Source organism: Polypterus senegalus, chromosome 3 (assembly GCF_016835505.1).
Source record: "Polypterus senegalus isolate Bchr_013 chromosome 3, ASM1683550v1, whole genome shotgun sequence".
Classification (NCBI taxonomy): Eukaryota; Metazoa; Chordata; class Cladistia; order Polypteriformes; family Polypteridae; genus Polypterus; species Polypterus senegalus.
In genome coordinates this window covers 181,516,208-181,531,698 of record NC_053156.1, presented here as the reverse complement: position 1 = coordinate 181,531,698, position 15,491 = coordinate 181,516,208, and the positions used below count along the sequence as shown (strand labels likewise).

At 34.6% G+C, this 15,491-nt stretch overlaps 1 protein-coding gene across 2 annotated transcripts in view; it reads left to right on the top strand.

Annotated features, from left to right (window-relative positions):
- LOC120525727 (WD repeat-containing protein 26) overlaps positions 1-14,220 on the top strand; it is a 199,686-nt gene extending 185,466 nt beyond the window's left edge. Inside the window, exons 13-14 of one of the 2 annotated variants that reach the window (XM_039748275.1) lie at positions 11,037-11,222; positions 11,601-14,220. In XM_039748275.1, the coding sequence (XP_039604209.1) occupies positions 11,037-11,222; positions 11,601-11,623 (209 nt within the window). In that variant the 3' untranslated portion in view covers positions 11,624-14,220. Of the gene's footprint in view, positions 1-11,036; positions 11,223-11,597 lie in introns of both variants that reach the window. The other variant, XM_039748274.1, reaches the window with a different exon arrangement.
- The last annotated feature ends 1,271 nt before the right edge of the window (positions 14,221-15,491 follow it).

Sequence of the window (15,491 nt, the reverse complement as noted above, 5' to 3'; positions counted from 1 at the left end):
ATGCGTTATTTTTAACGCGCTATGGAGTACATGCATCGAAGCTTCTCAGCTGTGCTTGTGCTAAGAAAGGGAAAATTTTAAAAATAACGTAACATGATTCTGCGTTACCTAATATTTTTCATACGCCCCAAACCAAGGAGATGCAAGGTAAAATGAATCGGGTAGCGCGTACATACTCAGTGCATCCCTCTCGGGAATCAACCTCAATGTCGGCGTTAGAGGCGAAGACTCTACAATTAGCCACAGCGTGTGGCTTGTCTATGCTAAAGTATGTATTGTAGATCGGGCTATATATATACATTTATATATATATACCCATGTATCGCAGTGGAGAAGTAGAAGTTATGAAAAGAAAAGGGAACATTTTAAAAATAACGTAACATGATTGTCAATATACAGTAATTGTTTTGTGAGTGTTATTGAATGTTGCTGTCATCAAGGATTTGATTATCATTATTTCTTTCAATCAGGTCGATTTGTACGATGTGTTGTGTTCAAGTTACATTCCGTGTTTGTCAATCGTTGTAAAGATAAGAGGTTTCATTCATCGATTAGTTTCTTACTGCATCAATAAACAGCTCGTCTTCCTCTTTATCTGAGATGTGACAAACTGCATGCACGGGTTTTTTTTACACTGTCTTCCTTTAGCGGGACATTCACTTTTTCCACCGTGTGCTTTGTTTCCGCAGTAGCTGCACTTATGAATATGATTGTATGTATCAGACGCTTCATATTTTTTTGCTGCCTTCTCAATTGTGTAATTCGGTTTTGTTCAGCACTCTTTGGAACTGTTGCTTTTTGTCTGTGCACTGCGTCAGTTCACGTGAGCCGCTTGTTGCACATGCATCGAAGGTTCCCAGCTGTGCTGGTGCCATCTCGTGTAATGTCAGCTAAGACCCGGCACTTAAAAGTTTCTCTCGCAGTTTCAATGAGTTTGTGCCAAACACCACCCTGACCATCTCATCTTCCTCTGCATAAGCACAGTCCTTCACCCGTGAATATTTACCGGCAGTGTTTGTATTGGATTGCCGCTGATGGACGGCCTTATATGGGCAGGCACTAAATTACAAACGCTAGTGGCAGCCTGTCTATGAACTTAATTTAATATAAACTTACGGTTCACGCCGTGCTTTGTTTCCGCAGTAGCTGTACTTATGAATATGCTTGTATGCATCATTTGCTTCATAATGTTTTTCTGCCTTCTCAATTGTGAAATGGCATTTTGTGCTCATCGCTGTTTGGAGTTCTTCCTTGTTCTCTACGTACTTACGTAGGAAGCGTGATGATGTCACACGAAACTCCACCCCCCACGGCCATCTCCAACTCGACTCCATTACATTATATAGAGAAAAATAGCTTCCAGTTATGACCCTTCCGCGTAGAATTTCGAAATGAAACCTGCCCAACTTTTGTAAGTAAGCTGTAAAAAATAAGCCTGCCAAATTTCAGCCTTCTACCTACACGGGAAGTTGGAGAATTAGTGATGAGTCAGTGAGTGAGGGCTTTGCCTTTTATTAGTATAGATTTTCACTTCACTCTCGACGCTTATGACGAGAATAAAGTCGACATTTCTACTTTATTCTTGCCATTTGTCGAGATTAATGTCAACATGTTGACTTTATTCTCGTAATTTGTTATTAAAGTAGAACATCGTGGACTAAACTTCATCTTAAAATGAATATTTAATTTACTAGATTTTCTCAAACTCCGTCATAAGTTATGTAGCACATTAATTGCTTTGTGTTGTGTTCCCGGAGCTGTGTTAATCGCTACTGCTTCTTAAACTGACTTCCTCTTGCACTAAGAGGAGGCACAGGCAGCACACAGAATACATTAATTTCATGATATTCCAGCTCCCTGAAGATTTAGAATGCTAAGATAAATACTTGATATAATTTTCATGATGAAATGCATTTAATCATGTTGGGGGCACGGTAGTGTGGAGGTTGCACTGCTGCCTCGCAGCAATGGGGTCCTGGGTGTTCCCTGCTTTGAATTTGCATGTTTTTCTGGTGGGTTTACTTGGCGCGCTTCAGTTTCCTTTCAAAGTTATGTAGGATGGCAGGTTTTGTTATGTTATATTAACCCTGCTAGTGTATGTATTGCTTGTATTCACCCTGCAATGTGCTGGCACCACGTTCAGGATTTCCTCCTGCCTTGCACATAATGACTTGCTGGGATGGGCAAAACTCTAAATGGATGGCATAATTAAACATGTATAACGTAGATTTTTTTTTTTTTTAATTATTTTTTTTTATATATAAAAGTTCTGAACACTCCATGGTCTAAGTTTATAACTAGTTTTAATTTCACAAGGACATTTATCGTGTGGCAATTGGTTATGTGGAGAAACAAAGGAAGGATAGGAGCTGGGGGTTTAATACGCCAGAAAGAGACAGCACACATGCAATAAAGAAAGCCTGCTCAGAAGAACATCCATTGAATTCTGTGTTCGTGTCTTCGAACCCAACATTTACACAATATTTAAGCTAAACCTGTGCGATACCCATTCTTACATCCAGTTTTTTGGAACCTCGTCACATCTGCCATAAAGTTCTCTACACTGAACGTACACATGGGGACCTCTTGCTACGAGGCAGCAGCACTACCGCCACACTACTGTGCATGTTTAATACCTGTTTTAATGCATTTTATCATGAAAAATTATCTTAGCATTCTACATTTTCAGAGAGTAGGAATATCATGAAGTGAATGTATTCTTTGCAGCGATCGCTGCTTGTTAGTGCAAGAGGAAGTCAGTTTAAGAAGAGCGTAGCAATTAACAACTGGGTCAGGGAACATTTAACAAAGCATTTAATGTGCTGCATAACTTATGACGGGATTTGAGAATATCTAGTGAATTAAACATTGATTTTAGGATGAAGTTTAGTTTACGACATTCTACTTTAATGACAAAATAAACTACAAGAATAAAGTGGAAATGTCGACTTTAATCTCGACAGTTTTTTTTTCTTCACTGTGTCCTAATACCGTAAGGCCCTAATATGATTCTGTAGGGCTATACCACAAATAGCATTATAAATGCAAGTTGCAGTTTTATTATTTATGTATATAGCTTAGCTTGAAGCAAGGTCCATATTATTGCAGTTTGCCTTAATGATGGTTCAGTTGGTGAAGATGTCATTAGCAAGTTGCACTTGTTTTATTTAATTTTTATTTGGTTAATACTGTGTAATGCACCTGGGCTTGAAGTCTTGGAAGTAATAGTATTACTGGATTTGCACTATTATTTATTTTATTGTTATTATTTATTAGTTTCAATATTATGCAGTTTAATGATGGTAAAGTTGTTTAAAAAGTCACTTGTAACATGTCAGCGGACAGAGATTTTCAACATTAACAAAGTGTAGTTGGTTTACAAAAAATATTTACTATTTATTCCTTTTCTAAGACATTGTTCAGTGCAATACAACTTTTGACAAGCGTCTCTGGATATTTTACTAAGTCTAAATGCCTCTTTGGATGGTTGAAAATATGTTGTCAAAATTTTAGTTTAAGTTGTTTGCAAAATTTGCTCAATAAAAAGGCTCTATATTTTGACTGCAACTGTCATGCAATGTGATTCCTTCTCTTCATTAGTGCCACCCCTTGAAAACTATCACATTATGGGGCCATGCAAACCTGTATTAATACTTGTGTGCACATTAAAATGTTTTTTTGTACAATTACAATTCTCAGGACAGTAGAATAGGTTATTCTTAGCCAGTATTTGCAGTGGAAATGTAGTTAACATCCACTCATGCATGGGGAAAAAAATACCGTCCAATACTGTGAAGCCAGTATAATTTTGAAAAAAAACCATGATATAGAATTTTGGTTATACGGCCAATAGTCATTAACTATAACCTTAACTTTAAATTTACAGTCTACATATAAGAGAGCTGGTTATACAGTTAACCAAACACATTCTGAGGTTAGGCAAAGACCGTGCTTTTCAGGTTGAACAGCTTCAGGAAATTACCTTTTAAGATGCCTAAATCTATACTGTAAGCATTCTTAGTTCACATAGTACCACAAGTAAAGAGGAGTACAAATATGAGACTACATTTTTTGGGTTACTTCTGGGTCTTCAAGTTGAAGACTTTTACTTTTTGCTAGCTGTATCCAGTTGCTGTTGTCCTTATTACTGCAATCAACATAGATAAGGATAGCCTACCTGATGTACAGATCACATTTAATATACTAAGAGCTAAGTTGTGGGAGAAACTGACAAGACAGTCTTTTCTGAAGTTCTGTTTTTGTTACACCAATCAAGACAGAACTGAAGAGATACTAAGGTTTAATGCAACGCTGAAACCTCAGGCTTTTAAAATAATGATCCAGTTGCATTTGAACCAAATGGGCATTAATGCATCCAATTACTCCATAATGTCCTAGGGTTTCCCTGTAGTTTCCCAAAATGTGCTGTGCCTTTGGCTAAGGGAATATTGTAACTATGTGCAAGGGTTACACAATTCATGAGTAATACTATTATCCCTGAAGCCTACGAAAAAAATAGTAATCCCAGGCATTTCCTGTCATCCTACATTTACATAGATTGTTGTAGACATGGAACACACATGAAATGCATGTGTTCCAAATAACAATATACTGTATTTACGTGTGTACCACGCACACATTTTGTCTCGAAAATTAGCATTAGAAAATCAGGTGCGCTATTTACTTCTGCTTGAGCTCGCTTGCTCGTCTCTCTCTCTCGCTTGCTCGCGCACTCGTGCTCTCTCTCTCTCTCTCTCTCTCTCTCTCTGGCTCGCTTGCTTGCGCTCACGCACTTGCGCTCTCTCTTGCTCGCTTGCTCTCTCTTTCTCTAAATGCTTCCTATACAATCACAATGCGCGTCGTACACAGGGCAAAATGATTTTTGTGATTTTCTTTGTAAAAATTAGGGTGCACGTCGTACACGAATAAAATGGTATTATTCACCCTATACAACTCCAGGCACCTCAAACCCAGATAAACAAGACTTGAGCTGGGAGCACTTTTTGCCCTTTGAACTGTGGCGATGGGAGGATGGGATAGCAGTTGCCTGCTTCTTGTGCTGATCGACACATTTGCAAAACAAAAGACACTAATGGAGAAGTGCGAATGAATTTAAGGTGGCCTGGATTTACAAGTTTTTTTTTTTGTAGGCTTCAGGAATTCTAGTGTTTAAATGGGAAGAATGTTTGTTTTTTTCACTTGGAGACAAATAAGATCATGGTTCTAACTTACGATTCTTTGACACCCCAGCAGCATGCATATTTATTAACTTACACTTTTGATTTTTCTGTAATAGCATTATTACAAAAGCTAAACAAAAATTATGGATACATTTCTTTTAAAATGTAATCAAGCTTAATTTAAATATATTTAAAAAATGAATTGCAATAATCTCATAGTAGAGTCTTGCATAAATGTTTTAGTAAGAATGCAAAAAGTGTCTATGTTTGTAAAATGATTCAGTGGTTCTGAACAAGTCTGTAATGTTAACTGGCAGTTTTATTTTGTTACATGACAGTGTAATGGGAAAACATACATTTAACTGCAGTTACACAGTGATTTTTATGATTTGGATCTATCGTTATGATTATACTCAATAACACTGAATATGACTGTAAAGCAAATAACTACTGAAAAATTTAGCCAGTACCCAAAACAACTGATCCTTTGCTCTCTGTTCAAATGACTTTAACTTTTTCCTATACAGCTTAACTTCACTTGCCAATTCCACAATGCATACTGTTTGTATTACTCTTGTGATCAACAGGGAAAACCTCAATTTGTAGTCAAGGGCTTCTCAGCATAATGTGTGCACTATTAAAATTACTGTAACTTTTAAGCTCATGTAAAATAAGGACACATGGCTGTGCAACACCATAAATTGCTGATTGCTAGAAAAGTTATGTCTGTTTTTCTTTGACATCTGAAAACAGTGAGGAAAAAAACAGTTAAAAGTTGAGACTGAGTCCCATCTGTCAAAGTCCCTTTAATCATTTTTCTTAAACCCTAATTACTAGTATTAATGGGAGCGATATATTTTGTAAAGTTAGGCATTGCATCTGATATCTCTTATGCCCTTCATACCTGCTTCATTTTGTATTTTACACTGGGGCTTCATGTGGATAGAAACATTTGTGATATTTCCTTGTGGTGATCTCAATACTGCAAAACTTTGCTTGCCAGTATGGTCTCTTGACTGTTATTGTCTTTAATCCCAAAAAAGTTCAACACAAAAGAAAACACACTTCTTTGGTACCATTACAATTTTTTCTTCATTTGAGTAAGGAGGGAGCGTTTGACTAATCTTTCTCAATTTGAAATTTCTGCACTAGCAATGTTTGTCTGTTTCTTTTACACTTGTGTATCACAGTGTATTTGGAGTAAAGTGGCACATACAATGCATACATTGGCTTCTGGTTTACCTCATACTTTATTCTTTAATTTTTAAATGTTCTTTATTTCAGATCTCCATCCACTCTCCATTTCTCTTCCCTTAAAATGGCAATCTACTTCTATAAATGTGGCATCTAGGTTCCTCTCCAGCTTGGCATTATTCAATTTTTCCAGTGTTGTTTCCAAATAGGCCTTTAGAATTGGTAGTTGCACTATGCATTTTCCCCCATGGACACATATGAATCTAAAGACACTAAGTGATGTTTTTAATGACATTTCTAAGGACATATGATTTGCCGTTTTAAATACAATTATAACGACAAACCAAAAGAAGCCAAACAAAACCAGCCTTGCACATAGTGGCCTGTGGATTTAACAGGTGGAGTCTGTAGACATTTAGGAAAAGCAAAAGCAAGTAGTTAAATGTATCTGCAGCCTAGTGCTCAGTAGATACTAAGTATATAAACAACTTATAAACAAAATTTTAAGGTTTTTGGCATTTAAAGTTTTGCAAACATTATAAAGAAAGTACTAATGCCTAAAAGGCTGTTTCTTTGGATTAATGTGGCAAAACAAAGTGCGGTCTGTTATAATTAATTCACTCCAATCACAGTTAATCTCATTGTTCAGGATACTCTTTCATGCCCTCTTTTTTCACCCCATTAAGTAAAAGACTAAGTGATGATTAAAAGCATTTTTTTGTCCATAGCATGTTCTGTTTTGTAATTTTTTTCTAGTTTGATGAAACCAATATGTAGGTAACATTTAAAATTTAGGCATTTTAATCTGTTATTGTAGAAGTATCTTAAGGTAAAAATGGCATTCATATTCAAATCTTGAATAGTTACTTTTTGGAATCTGGTAGCTCTGATGTTGAATTGACCTACAGTTGAAAATGTTGAAATGAGAACTCCTTTGTGTCTTTCCTACTCTGTTGTGTATGGGTGTCACAGAAAGCAGTCAACATTTTATATAGGTCTTTAATTAAATTAAATGGATAAAAATGTTCTCCTGATGTTATAAAAATGACAATCCATAGCTTGTGGTACTGCATTGCAACTTTGCCACCTGTATTATTGAAGTTGTAGTGTGTTTCAAGCCCAACAACTCCCCTCCAAAGATTCACAAACATCAGTCATTTTTTCCTTTGTTTTTACACGCAAATTAGGACTAAAAATATCTAACTGAATCTCTGACCAATCAGACCCTCTACCATGTTAACTGTAGCCAGTGACCCTAGAGAATGCCAGTATGCAGCAACAAATCTCCACAAGTCAAAAATTTGCTTTGTACTACTGTTAGCACTTTGAGTTTATGTATAAAGAAACACAGTCTAACCATTTTCTTTTGCAAAATCTGTGGTACTTAATTTAGGTTTTTGGTAAACTTAAACTTAACTTAAACTTAACTTAAACTTTGCAACTTAAGCTGCATTCACAAAGTATTCTTTACTAAATTATTAACCAAACGTATATTCAGGTAGCTGTTTATTATGGTATTAGCACAGGTATGCAAAGGGGAAAGATAGTAAAAGAATTTTTAAAATTTGTTTTAACATTTTTTTTTCATATACCATCCACTCTGTCCTGTTACACTAATATTTCACACTAACTTTGTGCAGAATTAATCTGCATACCCTAATCAAAGGAGAGTTGAGTATTAACCTGTTCAATTTTTTATTGGTTTATCATCTGAGATTTATTATTTACTGCTTTATTAGCTGAGTGTTTTATTATTGAGAATACACAGCTGTAGAACACTTCAGAACATTTTTATAAATGCTACGTTAACATGGAAATGGGATAGCCATAAAAATAATTGCAATTATTGTAAACAACCAAGTGAAATTGTGCATATCATTCAGATTCTTTCAACATTTTACCTATGTGCACATGCTGTGTTAATGCACTATAACTATAGTCAACAAAAACCTAAAACATGCAGTTATGAACTTAGAAAATACGTCAGTCTGTACACAATTAACACCAATATTGAAATGTTAGCATTTGCTTATGACTGAGTTCAAATTTGTCTGCAAAGGGAAGAAATGCAAGCCTAAAAAATCCATACGTGCCAAGTTTATGATAGAGATGTTTGTGAAGTTACTTTGCTATGAAGGGGTTCAGTAAGAATTTACCTAAATCACAGACATTTATTTTCAGCTGTCTTCATCAGAGTAATAGGCATTTGCACAAAGTATTGGTAAACAACTGTACACATAATGCATACAAGGCTTTTCATAGTTTTTTGTACTTCAGTTTTTCCTAAAAATTATGATAATGATCCTTATGTTCTTCAGTTAAATATTGATAGTTGATCTTAACAATGAAAAATGGTCCAAAATAATTTTTTGATTTCTTCAATTTATTTAATGAAAGTTCATATTTGAATTTAAGTGTGTCAACATTTTACTTCCTCTGGAAATTTGTTTTTTAAATATACAGTCATGTGAAAAAGTTTGAGAACCCCTCTCAGCCTGCATAATAATTTACTCTACTTTCAACAGAAAAGATAACAGTGGTGTGTGTTCAGTTTCCTAGGAACAACTGAGTACTGTGGTGTTTTCCAAACAAAGATTTTTAGTGAAGCAGTATTTAGTTGTATGAAATTAAATCACATGTGAAAAACTGGCTGTGCAGAAATTTGGGTACCCTTGTAATTTTGCTGATTTGAATACATGTAACTTGCTCAATACTGATTACTTGCAACACCAAATTGGTTGGATTAGCTCGTTAAGCCTCGAACTTCATAGACAGGTGTGTCCAATCATGAGAAAAGGTATTTAAGGTGGTCAGTTGCAAGTTGTGCTTCCCTTTGACTCTCCTCTGAAGAGTGACAGCATGGGATCCTCAAAGCAACTCTCAAGATCTGAAAACAATGATTGTTCCATATCATGGTTTAGGGGAAGGCTACAAAAGGCTATCTCAGAGGTTTAAACTGTCAGTTTCAACTGTGAGGAATGTAATCAGGAAATGGAAGGCCACAGGCACAGTTGCTGTTAAACCCAGGTCTGTCAGGCCAAGAAAAATACAGGAATGGCATATGCGCAGGATTGTGAGGATGGTTATAGACAACCCACAGATCACCTCCAAAGACCTGCAAGAACATCTTGCTGCAGATGGTGTATCTGTATATCGTTCTACAATTTAGTGCTATTTGCACAAAGAACATCTGTATGGCAGGGTGATGAGAAAGAAGCCCTTTCTGCACTCATGCCACAAAAAGCTGCATGTTGTATGCAAATGCTCATTTAGACAAGCCAGTTTCATTTTGGAACAAAGTGCTTTGGACTGATGAGATAAAAATTGAGTTATTTGGTCATAACAAAAAGCGATTTACATGGCGGAAGAACAACACCGCATTCCAAGAAACACTTGCTAGCTACTGTCAAATTTGGTGGAGGTTCCATCATGCTGTGGGGCTGTGTGACTAGTTCAGGGACTGGGGCCCTTGTTAAAGTCGAGGGTCAGATGAATTCAACCCAATATCAACAAATTCTTCAGGATAATGTTCAAGCATCAGTCACAAATTTGAAGTTACGCAGGGGTTGGATATTCCAACAAGACAATGACCCAAAACACAGTTCGAAATCTACAAAGGCATTCATACAGAGGGAGAAGTACAATGTTCTGGAATTGCCGTCACAGTCCCCTGACTTGAAAGTCGTTGAACATCTATGGGATGATTTGAAGCAGTTCTGTCCATGCTTGGCAGCCATCAAATTTAACTGAATTGGAGAGATTTTGTATGGAAGAATGGTCAAGAATACCTCCATCCAGAATCCAGACACTCATCAAAGGCTATTGGAGGTGTCTAGAGGCTGTTATATTTGCAATAGGAGGCTCAACTCAATATTGATGTAATATCTCTGTTAGGGTGCACAAATTTATGCATCTGTCTAATTATATGATGCATATTTTCTGTTAGTCCAATAAATTTGATGTCACTGCTGAAATACTACTGTTTCCATTAGGCATGTCATATATTAAAAGGAAGTTGCTACTTTGAAAGCTCAGCCAATGATAAACAAAAATCCAAAGAATTAAGAGGCGGGTTCCCAAACATTTTCATATGACCGTAACGGGGCGTAGTAACACAGTCTGTTCCAACTCTGTTTTAAGAAAGACAAAGGGTTTTTAAGTAATCAACAGAAGTTGGGACACCTGTGCAAATAGTTTGCTTCAAATCACAAGGCTTAATTTACTTTAATTGCTGCATAACATAGGTTGTAACCTATTAGTTATTCCTTGAAGAAGACTCGTTTCTAATATTCTGATATTTGCTTTGTTCAGTTTTTGCTAAACTTCTAGCACTTTACTGCATACTTTTTCACCATTTTAGGTGATTTGCTGCATACTTTTCCACCATTTTAGGTCATTCATTGCATTTGAACCGAATAAATTTGAAGAAAAACTGAGGCATTCTTATAATTTCCACTGGTAGTGTATATGCGTGTGTGTATACTGTAGACATTCTGTATGTAAATGACATTCTTAATTGATCTTGATAATAGTAATAAATATCTCATTCAGGTTTGTCATGATGATCTAAATAATTGGTGATCCTTTGTTATATTTTGTCATTTGAGCTTTACCTGAAAGCTGCCTTGGTGATAACTTTTAATATTTTCTTTTGGTTTTTAGATCATAAGGTATATATCTGGCACAAGCGTAGTGAATTACCCATTGCAGAGCTAACAGGACACACTCGCACCGTGAACTGCGTAAGCTGGAATCCTCAGGTCCCAGGCATGATGGCTAGCGCATCTGATGATGGCACTGTTAGGATATGGGGACCAGCACCTTTTGTAGATGGTCACGATATTGAAGGTAACAGCATTAAATGTATACTTTTTTAGGAAGCTTGCCAAAAATCATTTAGTATAACTATTTGTGCTTAGTATATGTTTATTGTGCTGGTGAAGCAGCTCCCCTTTTTTTAGCAGTGCATTATGTGGCTATTAAAATCTGAATATGTATCATGCTTTCATTTTGATGTAAAGAAATCAGGGCACACTTAATTTTTGTCGTTCTTATGAAAATACGTACATGTAACTTCAGTGTTTGGGTGTTTTTTTGGATTTGATTAGAATTTTAAATTATGCTGAATTTATATTTATATGTTATTATTTCACGTGAATATTATTGGATTGGTGGAATATTTGGAAGGAGGAATAATTTTTTTTTTGCCTATTGTTTCCTCAGAAGACTGCAGTAGCATGGACAGTTGATGGTGACTTTGAAGTGGATGACTCCTTTAAGTAAACAAAATAATTGCATTTTAAATGGCTCTAAATTTGGTGTGACACAATCTTTATCAATCAATGAACAGAAATCTTTGTCATTTACCAGTAAGTAAAATGGAAGAAGAGTTCCATTTCTATAAAGCCAAAATAAGGAGCCAGGCATCTACCACCTTGCTTCATAGTACCCAAGTAAAGAAGCACGTTGTTGGAAGACACATGGACACCATGTTGAATTTTCCCCATTGGTTTGTGAAGAACTATGCTATAATGAGACTATCCAATGAACTCTGCAATGCTTTTTGTTTTTTGTTCTGGTTCCCCGTTTCATTTTTTGTTCAGCAAATCTTGTCATATTTCTGTGTATCTAGTTTTGAAATTTTTATTTAGCAGGTTTAATATATAGAGGTGTGTGCTGTAGATGGACAATTACATCCAGTACATAAGAGAGCCCTTTTAATTTTCTGCATCTTGCTAAAGTTCCATTCTTTACACCTTTCCTCATCTCTGAGCCCTCCTTAATCTAGAATCTCTACAGCACGGTTCATGGTTCCAGGGACTTGATTAGCAATAATGATTGAATGACAAGATCACTTAATGTGACGCTGCATCATTAGTGAAATTCAAGTCCATTTAGTTGTACAGTAACAAAATATGTTGCCAAATATATAGACACTGATTTAGATGGTAGTTACAATGGGTTGTTTGAAATTTGGATGGACTTTGGTTTACCTGTTTATATAATATCAAGAAATCCATACGTTTATGATTTTCCCCCTCCCCCATCTAGCTTGGCAAAAATATTTAACAGTAATTTCTGTTATTTTTTGTTGCTGGGTAGATGAAAATATATCCAACATTTAAATTTTAAACCTTTTTTTTCTTTCACAGTTGATGTTCTAAATGAAAGACCTTTTAAAATGACCATGTTTCTACTGACATAGGCTCTGTCACTTTTCTTGATTTGCAAAGACACTTTTTCATGTTCAAAACCAGTCGGGTAGTAGTTCCACACTCATGGTAAGCAGTATAGCCTGGAAATAAAGCATTAATGAACAATATTACTAATATGTGCATCATTGAATTTCTTGGTGATATAATTTTATTAAAACACAGAGGAACAGTTAATGTTTTTATTCACACATTTAATTCAGAATTACATTTTCAGTGGAAGAAAAATGTCTTTGTATTTTTTCCCCTCTGTTTGAAACTTTAACTCTTACTTTACTTGCAAACATACATTGTTGAAAGATTCTGTGCTGCCTTTCTTTGCTGTATAGCTACACAATTCCATTTTGACAGTTTGGCTTAAAAAAAAAAAAGTCTTATGGAGACACAAAACCCGTTTTGTTTTTATTTATATTCAGTAAAATTTAAAGAGATTTGATATTTGTGGCATATAGACAAGATTTGTGCATATATATTTAGTATTTAGGTTACTTTTGTGTATTATTTAGTTCATAATTCTTAAACTGCGGCATAGATAACTAGTTCGTTCAAATCTACTCAGAGCTGCCTACAGTTGCATTTTTTATGGAAAAGGAATGGGGTTAACAAATAATACTTTTAGTCCAGTCTGCACCACTTCAGATATAAAAATATTTATTTGATAACTGAAAGAGCTTTTCACTAGATGTTTTACTGGTGAAAAGTCGGTGACCTAAATTTTTTTAAAGTATAAACTAATTTTTGCATAATTTAATTAAAAAAAAAAAAAGTTTTCATTGGTAGGTTGAGATTGTACTGTTAGCATTGAATGCAAATTAAAACAATTCTAAGCATGGTAAAGAGTTTTAAATTTGGGTTGTATTTTAGCATATATTTTTGTCATTCTACTTTGATCATAATTTTCCATTATAAGATCAAAATATGTTATGGCAGTATTTAATAACTGCCGTTTCAGCATTTCACAAAGAATGTTTATTTCACTGTGCTTTTTCACTGGGCAAAAATGCTGTTTTGCACAATAGAAAGGTGAGGTATTAAGTCTTGAACAAAAGTCATTGCTTAAAAAGAAAATTGCTTTGGTATTAGCATACATTACTAATTTATATTTTGTTACTATATGTTTTATTCTATATCACTTGTTACTTAATTTTGATACCCAGAGAAGTTTGTAATTAACCAAAATAAAACTTTTCATTAGGTACACTATTTTTTGTGTCTCAAAATCTGGAATTATACATTTCCTGTATGAAAAACAAGGTCGTTGTTGGTATGGCAGATTCATATTTTGTCACTGGGATCTTAAAAAATTTTAGCAACCTAGTGTTTTTGGTATTTGGGGGTTGGGGAGGGGTATAACACCCATATATAACGTTTGGTTAAAGGTTTGGGAACAAATTTTTGAAAAATGCCACATAAATCGATTTAACTATTTCAGCTTCTTTGTATCACTTTTATTGTACCATGCATTTTACTTAATGTCAATTAGGGTAAAATTCCTTAGAACTTAATTATTTTTCTTATCATTGCTGCAGAGCCCACTTTTTATTTAAAGAATTTCTAACTGTTTTGTAACAAAGTAACCGAAGGTCCTCTATTTACAGCTTTGGCAATAAATGGCTTTCAAGTGTCAAACTGTTTAATAGTTCAGAAATTTTTGCCTAAAGTGTTTTATGCAATCTTTTATTATTTGTAAATTTTGCTTTGTATGAAGAATGTCAAAGCTTGTGTGTGTGTGTGTGTGTGTGTGTGTGTCTTGTACATGTGAGTGTATTTGTATAAATAGATTGTTTGTGTGTGTCATATTTATATATACGGTATATATTATATGTAAACACAAACACAAATACAAATACGACATAGACACATGTAATGAAACATTTTAATTTATCAAGATAGAAAAATGGTTGAAATTATAAGTTATGTATATTAATATAATACCAAGTGTAGAAAGTATGTATAAAATGATTATGATAAAAACAGAAGAAACATTCTTTTATTTCTTTACAATTACAATTCAGTTTCTTATTAAATTCAGTATATGTTGTATTTTTTATCTGTATTTGCCAATTTATTATTCCATGTAGAAAGCAATCAGTTTAAACTTGCCAGTTGTAGGTCACATTTTAATGTATTTAAGTTAATTAATCTGTTGCATATTTGGACATAGGGTCAGAATCATTGTCATAAGGAACAGGATTATAACATATCTCCTATGTCTTGCAAGTTTATAACAACACTCGTACGTCAAATGCTTATTATGTAATTTATTTTTTTATCCTTGCATAGGTTTGAATTTATAGATTGCTGTTGCCCCAGAATGGAAGATTTCACTATGCTACTATAGTAATGATAGGTTGAAATTATTATTTTTTTAAAAAAAAAAAACAACCGCATTAAAGTTTTTTTTTTTTTCTTTTTTTAATATAAATCCAATATAGCACTTTTCTGTGAACAGGAAAAGTTGTGCCACAATGCTGGAAGCTTGATTGTGACGCAGTTGTGATCAGGTTTGTAGAACTAATTAGAAAAACAAATTAATGGATATAAAGTGAACCATACTGGTGGGCAGGAGAGCAGAACTCCTAATCCATGAACCGAGCTGCAGAGGGAATGGATTTCCACGACTCTTAGAACCTTAATTTCTATCTGTAGAAATTTTCTATAAAGGGTTAATTAAAGTTAAAGATTTGGTATGTAAAGAACTCTGTTATACAAACTGTTTAAATGTTTAAAAGTGTGTTTTGTTCTGACTGTATTGTCTGTTTTATGGATTTTTGTTACTTTTCAACTTACTTAGATTTCTTGTTATAACATTAAATTGTAATTAGCCTTGTCCTGTCCTGTATATTATTTCACCTCATTTTTTTTTTGTTCTACAAGTGACATTTAGCCAATTTATAAAAAGTAT